Raw genomic sequence first — 13,551 nt, 5'->3', positions numbered from 1 at the left:
CCCCACCTCAGACCTCAGGCTAGGCTTGGCCAGCAACCTCCCCCTCTCGCTTTCCCTCTGCACGTGGTCTGCGGCTCAGCCCCTCCTGCCACCCCCAAAGAGTAGCCCGGATGACAAGATACATTTGACCCACCCATCAGAGATTACAGGAAGTACCACGACTGTTATTTTTTTCCCCTCTGCACGCGTGGAACTGTTGTCCCTTCTTAACTACGGTTGAGTTCAAATTATACATTTATATCTGGCTTTGTTCATTTAACAATATAGTAGAAGCGCTTCCTCAGGTTGTTAGAAACTCTTCGGGATTTTTTTTTTCCCACGAGTGAACTTCATAATATTGTGCTGAGTAGGCATATCAAAATTTACTTCAACACCCCCATCGGGGGGTACCGTTTCTATGTCTGGCACATAGCAGGCAGTCAAAACTTTGTGGAATGCATGAGTGAAAGCAGTTTTTCCCGAGTATTCGATTATGACTTCCAGAAGATGGAATCACGGGGGCGCCTGGGTGGCTCAGTCGGTTAAGTGTCCGACTTCAGCTCAGGTCACGATCTCGCGGTCCGTGAGTTCGAGCCCCGTGTCGGGCTCTGGGCCGATGGCTCAGAGCCTGGAGCCTGCTTCCAATTCTGTGTCTCCCTCTCTCTCTGCCCCTCCCCCATTCACGCTCTGTCTCTCTCTGTCTCAAAAATAAATAAAACGTTAAAAGAAAAAAAAATTAAAAAAAAAAAAGAAGATGGAATCACGATAGTAATCATAGCAGCTATGATACGTTGGGGCCTTATCGTAGCAAAAATGTAACGATGCACTTCTCTCTCAGACTGTCAGAGTGTCATTTCCCTAGATCCTTCACAACCCTGGCGATTATTCTTTTTAATCCATGCAATCCAGCAGGTAAAAAGGGGCATCAAATGGCTATTGTTTTAATTTGTATGTTTGACGACTGTTAAGGGTGAACTTTTTTTCCCATTTGTATTTCTTCCCTGATGAATTTCTGGTTTGGTACTTTGTCCGCTGGTCTAGAAGGGGTTTCATAAGATTTATAAGAGTTCTTTTTTTTTTTTTTTTAAGTTGTTGTGTATTTAAGTAATCTCTGTACCCAACGTGGGGCTCGAACTCATGACCCCGAGATCAAGAGATGAACGCCCCTCCAACTGAGCCAGCCAGGCGTCCCGATTTGTAAGAGTTCTTTCCATTGTGTGACATATATGCTCCGTGATTTCTGCAGTTTCGCATTTGCCTTTTAACTTTGTGGTAATTTATTTACGTAGTTAAATCAGTCTTTGTGAATGTATGTATATTCATGCTTTTTAATTTTAAAATCACATGCTTATTTGAATACTACAGGAATATTTAAAGTAGAAAAGGAAGTCTCTTACAACCTCATTCCCCAGAGATAATCATTGCTAAGAGCTGGGTAAGTATTTTTCCAGATTTTTTTTTCTATTCATAGGCACACATGCATATATACATATACATTTTTAAACACAGAGTTCTAGAAATTTCTTTGCTTTCCACTTAAAATACGCCATATATAGATCTACCTTATTTTTTTGTGACTGCGGCATTGCAAGTCTGTGTATGAATATAGCACAACTTACTAATTACTCCCTCACAGAAAGAATGTTAAGGGCATTCTATTGGCATTAGCATGATTTTTTGTTCTCCCAACAGTGGTTGATGCTCACTTTCAAGAGAGCCTCTTCATAGTGGGATTTGGATTCATGCAACAAGAGAGACGCATAGTGTTGGGATATCCGATCAAACAGCTTATTCTGGATCTCCTTGTTTGGCTACCAGGAATAAGAGTGGAGACGGAATTACTAGAGCCTCCTGATGAAACGGCTAAGGTCTCAGGTTCTTAAATACGTACTCCTCTTATTCTCGAGAGGTTGAACCTCCTGTCATTTACAAAATAGTACGCTGATTTTTATAGGATTTATGAAATCGATTTAAACGTGGGGCGGATTGTTGAAGAAAGTGCGCAAACTCTGGGGTGGGAGGTCCCGACCCTGCTCCCGGCCCTGTGCTTGACCAGCCATGTGTCAGGGACCAGTTCCTGATGCTCAGGAGGCTACGGGACATTGTGCGGAGGCTGAAGCACAGGATGGATGGAAGAGGCACGGGTGGGGAAGGGAAGGGGTGGCAGATGGGGCTGCAGGGGTGCTCCATAGAATCAGAGAGCCTGGTAGCCCATGTTAGAGACATTGGGGTTTATTCCATAGAAAAGTAACTTAAGCAAGGGAGAGAAGCACGCAGATTTACCTGGTACCTCTCGTGAAAGATCCACCAGAAGCTATCCAGCCATATGGCTCTTGGAGAAGGAGAAGAGAGAAACTTCTCTAATTCTCTATCGGAACAGAAAGACTTGGGAAGAAAAAAAAAACACAACAACAACAACAAAATTCACATTATTATTGCTGTTGTCTTTGAAAACACAATTTTTCATTGTTTCATGATTTCACTGTGGCTGTGGAGCCACAACCAGATTAATAATCCTCTCCGTTCAGAACCCGCCTTTCCTCCTACGTTCCACAGCTTGTTATTGTCGCTAACCACACCATCTTCCCACCCGTCATCTTTGGAGTCAACTTAAAAGAAACACTTACCCTTTTAGTTTAGTGAGTGCCGACTATTTGCCTTTCCAGGCATTTTACACATTCTCATCTAACCGCTAAGATAATCACACAAGGCGTGTGACCACTATCCCCATTTTACAGACGAGCCAACTGAGGACCGAAGAGCTGAAGTCTCTTGCCCAAAGAGATACAGCCAGCGAGTGGCAGAGCCAGCACTGGAATCTGTAACTGGAGGCAGCTTCCCCGTTCTGTCACCTACTCCGATCAGCGGCAATCAACAAACACACACGCTACACAGCTGCAAGTCACCGGACCAGGAGATTCTGCGGGGTTCACGGTGAGCACATGCAACTCTAAAATCAGAATTATCAGTGAACTCGGAGGGGCGGGAAATTCAGACTTCGTTGCAAGGCGACCCGGTAACCTGACTCTGATTCCAGAGCTACCATCGTAATAGCGTAATGACGTGTAATATTTGTTGAATGTTTACCATGTGTCTGGCACAGGGCTGTGCCCTTCACCCCTCACCTCGTTTCGTTTGTTACCATCTAGGTGGTAGCTACTACAGGCAACCCTGGTTTATAGAAGAGGAAAGGGAGGGTCCGAAAGTTTAGGACTCTTGCCCAAGTTCGCATGGCCGGGGAGGCTCTGGAGCAGGCAGCTTGACCCCAGAGACACCACACACGCTGCCTCTTAGCATTATGAGGAGCAAAGAGATCCCATTCCTGCCCCCTCTTGGATGCAAAGGGGGAGACTCCTTGGCTCTCCCTTCAGGCCTATGGAAGCTGGGGGCAGGGTGCGTGGATAAGCCTCCCTCATCGGCAGGGAGTTCTCTGAGCCCAGCTCTCTGCTTTGTCTTTTTCACCGTTCCTCACGTTTCCTTAGAGAAAACATACAGTCAGAGCAGTTCAGAGCACAGACTTCGAATCCAGCTGGATTCAAATCCAGCTCTTATGCTAAGAAGCTGTGTGGCCTTGAGCAATGTTATTGAACCTGTATGTGCTCAGCTTCCTCAACCAGACGACAGAGGGAAACTGAAGGACTCCATAAGAATCTGCTTTCTGTGGGAGGCCTGAGTGGCTCAGTCGGTTAAGCTTCTGACTCTGGGTTTTGGCTCAGGTCATGATCTTGCGGTTTGTGAGTTCGAGCCTACTTGGGATTCTCTCTCTCTCTGCTCCTCCCCAGCTAATGCTCTCTCTCTCAAAATAAATAAATAAACTTAAAAAAAAAAGACCCTGCTTTTTGCTCCCTTTTCCTCTTCTATTCTTGCTAGGACCTGCACACCCCACTTTACACAAGCCTCATAATGCAAATGGTGCCTGTCCTCCTTGTAAAGTACGAGGAGTTGATGATTTCTTTAGAATAGACATCTAGGGGCGCCTGGGTGGCGCAGTCGGTTAAGCGTCCGACTTCAGCCAGGTCACGATCTCGCGGTCCGTGAGTTCGAGCCCCGCGTCAGGCTCTGGGCTGATGGCTCAGAGCCTGGAGCCTGTTTCCGATTCTGTGTCTCCCTCTCTCTCTGCCCCTTGCCCGTTCATGCTCTGTCTCTCTCTGTCCCAAAAATAAATAAACGTAGAATAGACATCTAAGGGAGGACCGGGTGAGAATGACCAGAAAAACCATCATATGCACATTCCGGACCACGGATGCTAAACATCTTGATGCCAAGACCCCCGGGCTCCAAGGAATAACACCTGGGCCTTGGTCTTTGTTTTAACCGTTCCCGGATGCCTGAGAGGACACATACACCGGAACACCATCTTCAGTAAAAACCCTAGACCCCAAACATAGGCAAGATTCATATCCCTTTCCTTTCTGAGTGTCCCAGACACTCTGTCTCTACCTGCACTCTCTCTATACCTTTAATAAACTCTGCTTTCACTTCCTGCTGGCCCCTGTTTGATTTCTATCCTGTGTGCAGCCAGGGACCCTTGGACCCAGCCTACCAGCATCACGGAGAATGGAGAGGACAGCGATCGTCCCTGCCTCGAGGACTGCCATGACCGTTACATGAGTGAGTGACACACACAAAGTGCTCAGAACAGTGTCAGGCACTTAGGAAACACTCACTAAAGGTGTGCTAGCTCTTACTTATTTATTCACACTCTTGCTTCCTTTCAAAAAGTTCATTTCAGCCCTTCAACAGCTATTTACTGAGCACCTACTAGGTGCCTAGATGGTGATGTAGAGTCCCTGCCCTGGAGACGTTCACAAGTAAGCAGACATTTATAATGCAGTGTGATGGGTGCCTTAAAAGAAGGAATCCCAGGGGCATATAGAGGGGCTCTGGGGTATCGGGGAGAGTAAAAATGACTGGATGGGGGTGCCTGAGTGGCTCAATCAGTTGAGGATCTGACTTCGGCTCAGGTCGTGATCTCACAGCTCATGAGTTCGAGCCCTGCGTCGGGCTCTGTGCTGACAGCTCGGAGCCTGGAGCCTGCTTCAGATTCTGTGTCTCCCTCTCTCTCTCTACCCCCACTCTGCTCATGCTCTCTCTCTGTCTCAAAAATAAATAAACATTAAAGAAAAATTAAAAAAATAAATAAATCACAGTAAAAAAAAAAAAAAAAAAAAGACCAGAGGAAGAAGGGAGAAGGTACATTAGAGGGGACCGAGATGGCCAGGCAGAAGGCATGCTGAACAGCAGGTGCAGTGATCCAGACAGGAAGGTGTGGGGCTTGAACTTGGCAGTGGCAGCAAGGAGGAGGAGGAGGTACAGGGAAGACAGCAGGTGAATCTCAGTGATGGCTCAGACGCAGGGGTGAGGACCAGGGAGGAGACTGGCTTATGCTTGGCTGGAAGGCTGTAGTTTTCGACCAGACAGGAGGAGAAGCAGTGTCATGAGTCTGAGAAGGGCAGGAGGCGGGGGGATATGGGAGTCGGAGTGCAGCATGGGGTTTGGAGGTGGTGACACAGTCCCTAAGTGTGATTAGCCTCATGCGGGGAGATGACTCATGTCCACCCCCCCCCCCCCCCGCCCATGAGTCTGTGTAGAGGAAGAAGACGGAGCAGAGGCAGGGGTCCTGAAGAACGTGGGCTTGGAAGGCCAAAGCGTGCTGCCTGCATAGACGGAGAAGCTGCTACAGGGACCAAGGAAGGACACAACTGTCAAGTGCAGGGAGTCATCCTCTGGGTCAGTTCTACAGAGAGGTCGTCTAATGGAACAACAGAAACACATCCTGTGGACTTGGCCTTCTGAGAGCCAAGGGCGGACAGACACGGCCACTTTCAGTGATGGGAAAGGAATGGGGGTGGGTCACAGCAGCACCGAGGAGAGAATGGCAGTGAGAATGTGAGGGCAGCTCTTGGCCTCCGAGGCTCGGCTCGGTGCCGGGCTGGGGCCAACCACTGACCCAGGGAGACGGGCCTTTCGTCCTCATGGAGCTCACAGTCTAGTGATGGCCTCCCGATTCTCCAGAGCAGAGGCAATGTCGCTGCCAAGAGGGAAGGTGCGGTGACAGAGGAGAGGGTTCGAGGAGGCAAGGAAGGGTTTGCAATGGCCCCTGAAGAGCTGGAACAGGGTCCTTTTAAAGGTAAGACACAGGGGGGCGCCTGGGTGGCTCAGTCTGTTAAGGGTCTGACTCTTCATTTCAGATCAGTTCATGATCTCACAGTTTCATGGGTTCAGACCCCATCCACCTTTATGTGGACAGTGCAGGGCTTGCTTGGGATTCTCTCCCTCTCTCTCTGCCCCTCCCCCACTTGTGTTCTCTCTGTCTCTCTCAAAATAAATAAACTTAAAAAAAAACAAAGGTGGGGCGCCTGGGTGGCGCAGTCGGTTAAGTGTCCGACTTCAGCCAGGTCACGATCTTGCGGTCCGGGAGTTCGAGCCCCGCGTCGGGCTCTGGGCTGATGGCTCAGAGCCTGGAGCCTGTTTCTGATTCTGTGTCTCCCTCTCTCTCTGCCCCTCCCCCGTTCATGCTCTGTCTCTCTCTGTCCCAAAAATAAATAAACGTTGAAAAAAAAATTTTTTAAAAATAATAAAAATAAAAAAAACAAAGGTAATGGGGCACCTGGGTAGCTCAATCAGTTCAGCATCCAACTTCGGCTCAGGTCATGATCTCACGGTTCATCAGTTCAAGCCCTGCATCCGGCTCTCTGCTGACAGCTCAGAGCCTAGAACCTGCTTCTGATTCTGTGTCTCCCTCTCTCTCTACCCCTGCCCTGCTTGTGCTTTGTCTATCTCTCAAAAATAAAGAAAAATAAACATAAAATCTTTTAGTTTTTATTTTTTTAATTAAAATTCAATGTTTAGGGGCACCTGGGTGGCTCAGTCGGTTGGGCGTCCGACTTCGGCTCAGGTCATGATCTCACAGTCCGTGGGTTCGAGCCCCGCATCGGGCTCTGTGCTGACAGCTCAGAGCCTGGAGCCTGCTTCAGATTCTGGGTCTCCCTCTCTCTCTGCTCCTCCCCTGCTCATGCTCTGTCTCTCTCTGTGTCAAAAATAAAAACATAAAATAAAATAAAATAAAATAAAATAAAATAAAATAAAATAAAATAAAATAAAATAAAATAAAATTCAATGTTTATTTATTGGGGGGGGCTGGGGGGAAGTGCAGAGAGAGAGAGAGAGAGAGAGAGAGAGAGACAGAGGATCTGAAGCAGGCTCTGTGCTGACAGCAGAGAGCCCGATATAGGGCTCATGAACGGTGAGATCATGACCTGAGCTGAAGTCAGATGCTGAACAGACTGAGCCACCCAGGTGCCCCAATAAAATCTTAAAAAAAAAAAAAAATTAAAATGAAGCCAAGACACAAATTTGCCTTGAGTTTCCTGGGAGCCGAAGGAAAACACCAGTTATAAGACTAAAATCATGCCAGGGGATGTGTAGTTTTTCTGGGGATTAAGGCCTAAGGAGAACATTCCCCATGGGACCTCAAAAATGGAACATTAAGTAACAGCAGTCACTGTCCTCGGGGCTACCCTCACAGCAAATGGAACACGAATACATGTGGCTGTGCCAGTGGGCCTGTGCAGGGCAAGCAAAGTCATGGGCTGGAAGGTCACACAGGGACAACAGGCCCATAAAACATACAACCTATTTGTTCTCAAATCTTTCTCCTATCTATCTATCTATCTATCTATCTATCTATCTATCTATCTATCATCTATCTTTAACTTTTTTTTTTATTATTATTTAAGTAATCTCTACACCCCAGGTGGGATTTGAACTCACAGCCCCAAGATCAAGAGTCGTATGCTCTTCTGAGTGAGCCAGCCAGGTGCCCCGTTCTTTTTTTTTTTTTGAAGTACAGGCAAAGGAGGGAAAAAAAAGTATGACCTTATCACTCAGTGAACATCGGTGATATCTACTATGGTTCCATCACCAGATTTTCCTGTATGTGCTTACGTAGCATCATACTGTAGAGTTTCATATACTGATATCTTTCATTTAACGCCACAGCATAGCACAATACACTCTTTGTAAACATTGATTTTAATGGCTAAATAGTCCATGATACATATACCCCAAATGACCGTGCTAGTCTTCTATTATTCATCATTAAGCTAATAGCACTGATAATAAAAACTACCATTTTTTGAGAACTTCTGACTTACTAGGCACTGCGCTAAGGACTTTTTATACACTTAAATAAGATCCTTATCTTATTTAATGTTACAATAACACCTCCAGGTAGAGACTGCTTTTATCCTTACTTTACAGCAGAAACTAGAGCCCAGAGAGCTATTTAGCCACCAAGAGGCACTACCTCCCTTCCAGTTTCTTGCTGTCCCAAATAACAATGTGGGGAATATCTTCTTACACTGTCCTGGAGGGAATGTGACGCTGTGAGTGCCCGCCGCTCCTCCACCCCTCTGCCAAAGACGGCAGGGGACCAGGCACCTGGGCCCAGAGCCCCTACCGACTGGTTAAAGGCAGCTGTCCACTTGCTGACTGCAGTCCATGCTGGAGCCAGGCGCTGGAACTCCAGCAAATACCAGTGTCATCTTGGGCGGCGGCTGGCCCAAACAGACCATCACTCTTAGAAAGTCTGAACGCAAGACACAGAGGAATGAGACCGACGGAGCTGATGCAGAGACATCGCCGCCGGAGAGAAGACAGCAGGGAGAAATCGTGAAGAGAGGAGGGAGTGAAGGAAGGTGGCTGGGCAGAGGGAGAGAGGAGCGAGGGAAAGAGAGACAAAGGGACAGAGGGAGGAGGAGAAAAGAGAGAGAGACGGGGTAGAAAGTGGTTTGAGGCAGCAGTGGGAAGTACAGGTAGACAAGGCTAAGAACCTGGGTCCCGGCAGGGGACGACGATTGGAACTGCTTTGGGGACACCATGAAGGGCGATGAGACCAGCTATAGGGCTGCGGGTACCATTTCCTGGGCTTCCTCCCCTCCCCACACCTCTCTGCACTCATCCCCACCTCTTGAGTGGTCTCACATATTCTAGGCCTTGGAATACCGCCCCCACCCTCCGCCCTGCTTCCCAAGGAACCCAGCGTGCTCCAATGCACTGCTCTCCAAGTGGTTGTTCTCCCCAAGGGGCACCAAGGGACGTGTGAGGAAAATACTCTAACTAATGTCTAACTAAGAAAAACAAGAAATTAAGATTACTAATATATAACGTAGCAGTTGACAACAGAGCATGTATGTATATCATTTACAAAAAAACATAGATCGTGATGGTGCACGCTCAAAATTTTTTGCCAATAAGACACATGATCAAAGCAGTCTGGGGGCACCTGAGTGGCTCAGTCGGTTAAGAGTCTGACTTCGGCGCAGGTCATGATCTCACGGTTTGTGAGTTCAAGCCCCACGTTGGACTCTATGCTGACAGCTCAGAGCCTGAAGCCTGCTTCGGATTCTGTGTCTCCCTCTCTCTCTGCCCTCCCTTGCTTGTGCTCTGTCTGTCTCTCTCTTGCAAAAATAAACATTAAAAAGAATTTTTTATTTATTTTATTTATTTTTTAATTTTTTTTTAACGTTTATTCATTTTAGAGACAGAGAGAGAGACAGAGCATGAACAGGGGAAGGTCAGAGAGAGAGGAAGACACAGAATCTGAAACAGGCTCCAGGCTCTGAGCTGTCAGCACAGAGCCCGACATGGGGCTCGAACTCATGGACCGCGAGATCATGACCTGAGCCAAAGTCGGTCGCCCAACCGACTGAGCCACCCAGGCGCCCCTAAACATTAAAAATAATTTTAATAAAAAATTAAAAATGAAAAAAAAACACAGTCTGGAAATGAGTGCTCAGGGAGGAAGAATCTAGGTTTTGGAGGGAACATGGGCTTGGGTTCTAATCTCGGCTCAGTTACTTGCAAACTGTCTGGCCGTGGAAACTGACTTACTTAGTGAACCTGACTCAGTCCCTTGGGGTATAGAATGGGGACGGCTATGTCTGTCTGCCACATGGTTGCTGTAAAGCTGGGGTACAGCTGGGCCCACAGCAGGGGGATCACACAGTTGGTAACATTGGTGAGCTGCCCACTCTCTTTCCTTACCTTGCCACTAAGGCGGTTTCTCTCAGCCCGGACCACATTGCCCACCATGTCACAGAAGTTCACCCCATTTGGAAGCCTGTTCGGCACAGCGCTGTTAAATTTATGTGGGTGCTGGTACAGCTCCACCAGCAGATTTTTATCTGCTGTTTTCTGAAACAAAAAGCAGATATGAAAATGAGGTCCATCATTTGACAGCTTAAACTGAAACTAAAAACTAGGATATCTTCCCCTTTTTGTCACGAAGATGGTGTAACAAGCTTACAGAAACTGGACAAAATGGGGGCACGTTCAGGACCCCAGCACCTCTTACCAAATGATTTACATTATTTCTGTTTTCCCTTTCAGGCTCTGAGCATGTTTACAAATGTGCAGACATAACTCGACTCATGTGACAATACATAAATACACACACACACACACACACACACACACACACACACACGGTGTCCTGCTTTCTCCACCTTAGATTTTCCACATTGCTACACTGTCTTCAAATGTATCACTTCAGAGAATAGATCCTGTTATGAAGATGGGCTATCATTTAATTGACTACTCACGGATTACTTCCAATTAATATTACTGTCATTAATAATTTGGAGCATACAGTTTCCCCCTTGGGTTTATTCATTATGAATTTCTGGGGAAAAAAGGCAATATAACAACTATAAAAAATGTGAAGATACAGAAAAGTGGAAAGAGAAAACCAACTGCCATCACCCGAGGCACCTGCTGGAAACATTTTGGGGGACTGAGTTACTTTTCTTTTTTTTTTTTTAAGTGTGTTTATTTCTTTGTTTTGAGATAGAGACAGAGAGAGTGAACTACTTTAAGATCCTCTAAAAAGGGCACTCTGCAGTTTTCCTGCACCATCACCATCCAGGTGCCAAGCGTCCCCTCCCCAGGACTAAAATCTCTTTCATGCCCAGCAGAAACCAGTCAGAGAGAGACCCAGCAGCAGATCCCTTACCCTTTTATTGATGAAAGATTTGACATTCCTAGATTCCGAGCCTCTGCAAATATGCTGCGATTTTCTGTGACTCTTGTCTGCAGAAGAATGGAAGAAGAGAAAGGATGTAACCACGAGGTCTGTCCATCGCTGCGCAGTAACCATAGCTGTGATGTTTCACTCACTCAGCCTGAGCTGCCAGAGGACAGTCACACTGTTAGTCTCACTGGTCCCCGCCTGAGTTGCTGGCTCCCTGGATCCAGGACCCACCGCAGACAAGCTGTCCCCTTGCCCCCAAGCCTGTTCCCTCGTCTGTAAACTCTGTTCAGCGGCACCTAGCCCACAGTTGGGGGCATTGCAAAGATTTAATAGGAGAAGTGCCACCTGGTAGGCCATCTCTAAGTGCGCTGTCCTTCCCTCCTAACTTGCCCAATGCCAGCAGGTCACACATGAGACTCCTCCAGAAGAGGACAAAGCTATCCTCGGTTGAAATGCTGGATTCCTGCTTAACTGCATTTGAGATACTAACAATAGCCAAACCCCACAGAAACACCATCAAGGCTATAAGAAAGGATTTTTGCCTCTGTCTCCCGGGTCGCCGTGACTTTTCTCTCTCAAAGCCTTCTTCTCCAACTCAAATCTCTCAATTGCCTTCAAAAACCAGAAAGAAATGGGGCATTAGGGATTCGTGCAGATCTCGGTGCGGGATGAGGGTCAGAGATCAGGCCATTTCCCCCGCTGGGGCGCAAAAGGCCTGGAGCAGAGGTTGTGGCAGCGCCTCCCTGTCCTCCCGGTGGGTGCCAGGGTCTCCGTGGCCACTGGTGTCACTGACCTCATCCCCACCCCACCTCCGCCCCCACCGAGTGTCACCACCGATACATCCCCCCACCTTGCCTTCTCCCACGCTGCCTCTCCTCCTGGCTATGCCTCCTCTTGTCTATACCTCTGAGGAGGTACAGGATGTGGGAATGGGGCTCCAATCAAACTCCCTGGGCTAAAAGCTATTGTTTAAACTCTCTGTGAGGGGGACAATGATACCTACCTTCTAGGGTCCTTGTAAGGATTGGATATACAGTATTGAGTGCATCTTAAATTTTTTTTAATGTTTATTTATTTTTGAGAGAGAGAGAGAGAGAGAGAGAGAGCGCACGCGCATGTGAGCAGGGGAAGGGCAGAGAAAGGGGAAGACACAGAATCAGACTCCAGGCTCTGAGCTGTCAGCACGGAGCCCGATGTGGGGCTCGAACTCATAAACAGCGAGATCATGACCTGAGCCGAAGTCAGACGCTTAACCGATTGAGCCACCCAGGCGCCCCTAGTGCATCTTAAAACACTAGTGCAGAGGCTACTACCAGATAGGAGCTGCTCAATAAAGGCTTATTATTATTATTATTATTATTATTATTATTATTAATCACCAGACCCTTGACTTCTCAACAGATTTCTCTTGATCTCTGATTCCTCCTCCCCCATTCCCGCATCCCCTCCTGAGGGAACAAAAGGAAAGAAAAATGAATGTCAGTGACCCAACAAGTTGTACTGATCGTCGGCCATGAGCCCGGCACTGCTCTCGGACAATAAAGTCAACGAAGAATGAGGATTCTGTGTCCTCGCCTTTAGGAATTTACCATCTGTTTGGACAGTTGACATCAGCACACGTGGGCCAAGTAGGTCCTAAATTGCTACATTTGGGTTTGAAGCAATTGAGAGTAGTGTGAACTAGAAGAGTCACAGAGGACCACCCACGAGCACTGGGGGAAACGATGAGGCATCTGTCGTGCTTGATAAACTGTGAAACGCCCCCTCCAGTCTTCTACCCCCTTTATGAGCATGTGCGCAGGTGTATGTAGATGGGGAAAGGGCTCACACTGGTAGGTCTACATGTCAACGCTTGTCACTCCAAAAACATAGGCCAAGATAAGGCATGATGAATGAACGGGAGGGGTATGAGCCAAGGCAGTGGAACAGCGGTGTCTCTGGTCCTTACCGGGATGCCACTTGTAGCCCATATTGTCAAGGCCTTGGAAGGATGGACAAGATTTGCACACGGAGAGAGCAGAACGGATAGGTGAACGCTGGGAGACCAGCAAGTTTTAGGCGTCAACGAGGAGACCAGCACTGGGCCGTGTGCATCTGAGATGACAGTGGTACCTACAAGTGGGGCTGTCCCCCTACTTGGGGACTTTTTCAGATACACCAATTCAATGGAGAAGTTCAGTCCTTGCGTCTGCCTCAGCTCATGAATTGTTTACGTACTGTGGCTCCTGAATAGTTCTCTACTTAAAATTTGAAACCAGTAAATAATTTACAAGGTACAAAATCAAGTAGTAGAGTAAAAAGTCTCCCTTCTGCCTCCCTCCACCCAATACCCTTAGTTTCTTGCATAGCCTTCCGGAGACATCGTGTTCAAATGAGAGCACGCAGAACACACGGTGCCACGTGATGCTCTTTTCACTTTTAGTTTTTTTAAAAACCTCCCAGGGGAGTCTGATGATCACTTAGGTTTAGGTGCCACTACTCTAGGTGGCTGGGAATATGAGGCTGAGATACAGGAGAGAAGCTAGGATTTGCAACCATAT

At 47.4% G+C, this 13,551-nt stretch overlaps 1 protein-coding gene across 1 annotated transcript in view; it reads right to left on the bottom strand.

Moving 5' to 3' along the window:
- Positions 1 to 13,551, bottom strand: part of FAM227A (family with sequence similarity 227 member A) — an 85,338-nt gene that overhangs the window by 60,482 nt on the left and 11,305 nt on the right. The window contains exons 5-9 of the mRNA XM_086712268.1: positions 11,554 to 11,623; positions 10,994 to 11,070; positions 10,027 to 10,176; positions 2,263 to 2,364; positions 1,686 to 1,790 (exon numbers count right to left, since the gene is read on the bottom strand). Coding sequence (XP_086568394.1) covers positions 1,686 to 1,790; positions 2,263 to 2,364; positions 10,027 to 10,176; positions 10,994 to 11,070; positions 11,554 to 11,623 — 504 coding nt within the window. The remainder of the gene's footprint in view (positions 1 to 1,685; positions 1,791 to 2,262; positions 2,365 to 10,026; positions 10,177 to 10,993; positions 11,071 to 11,553; positions 11,624 to 13,551) is intronic.

This window comes from Puma concolor, chromosome B4, assembly GCF_028749965.1.
Source record: "Puma concolor isolate L17-30 chromosome B4, mPumCon1.1.hap2, whole genome shotgun sequence".
NCBI lineage: Eukaryota > Metazoa > Chordata > Mammalia > Carnivora > Felidae > Puma > Puma concolor.
Note: the sequence above shows the minus strand (reverse complement) of the source record. Positions and strands in the feature narration are given on the sequence as shown.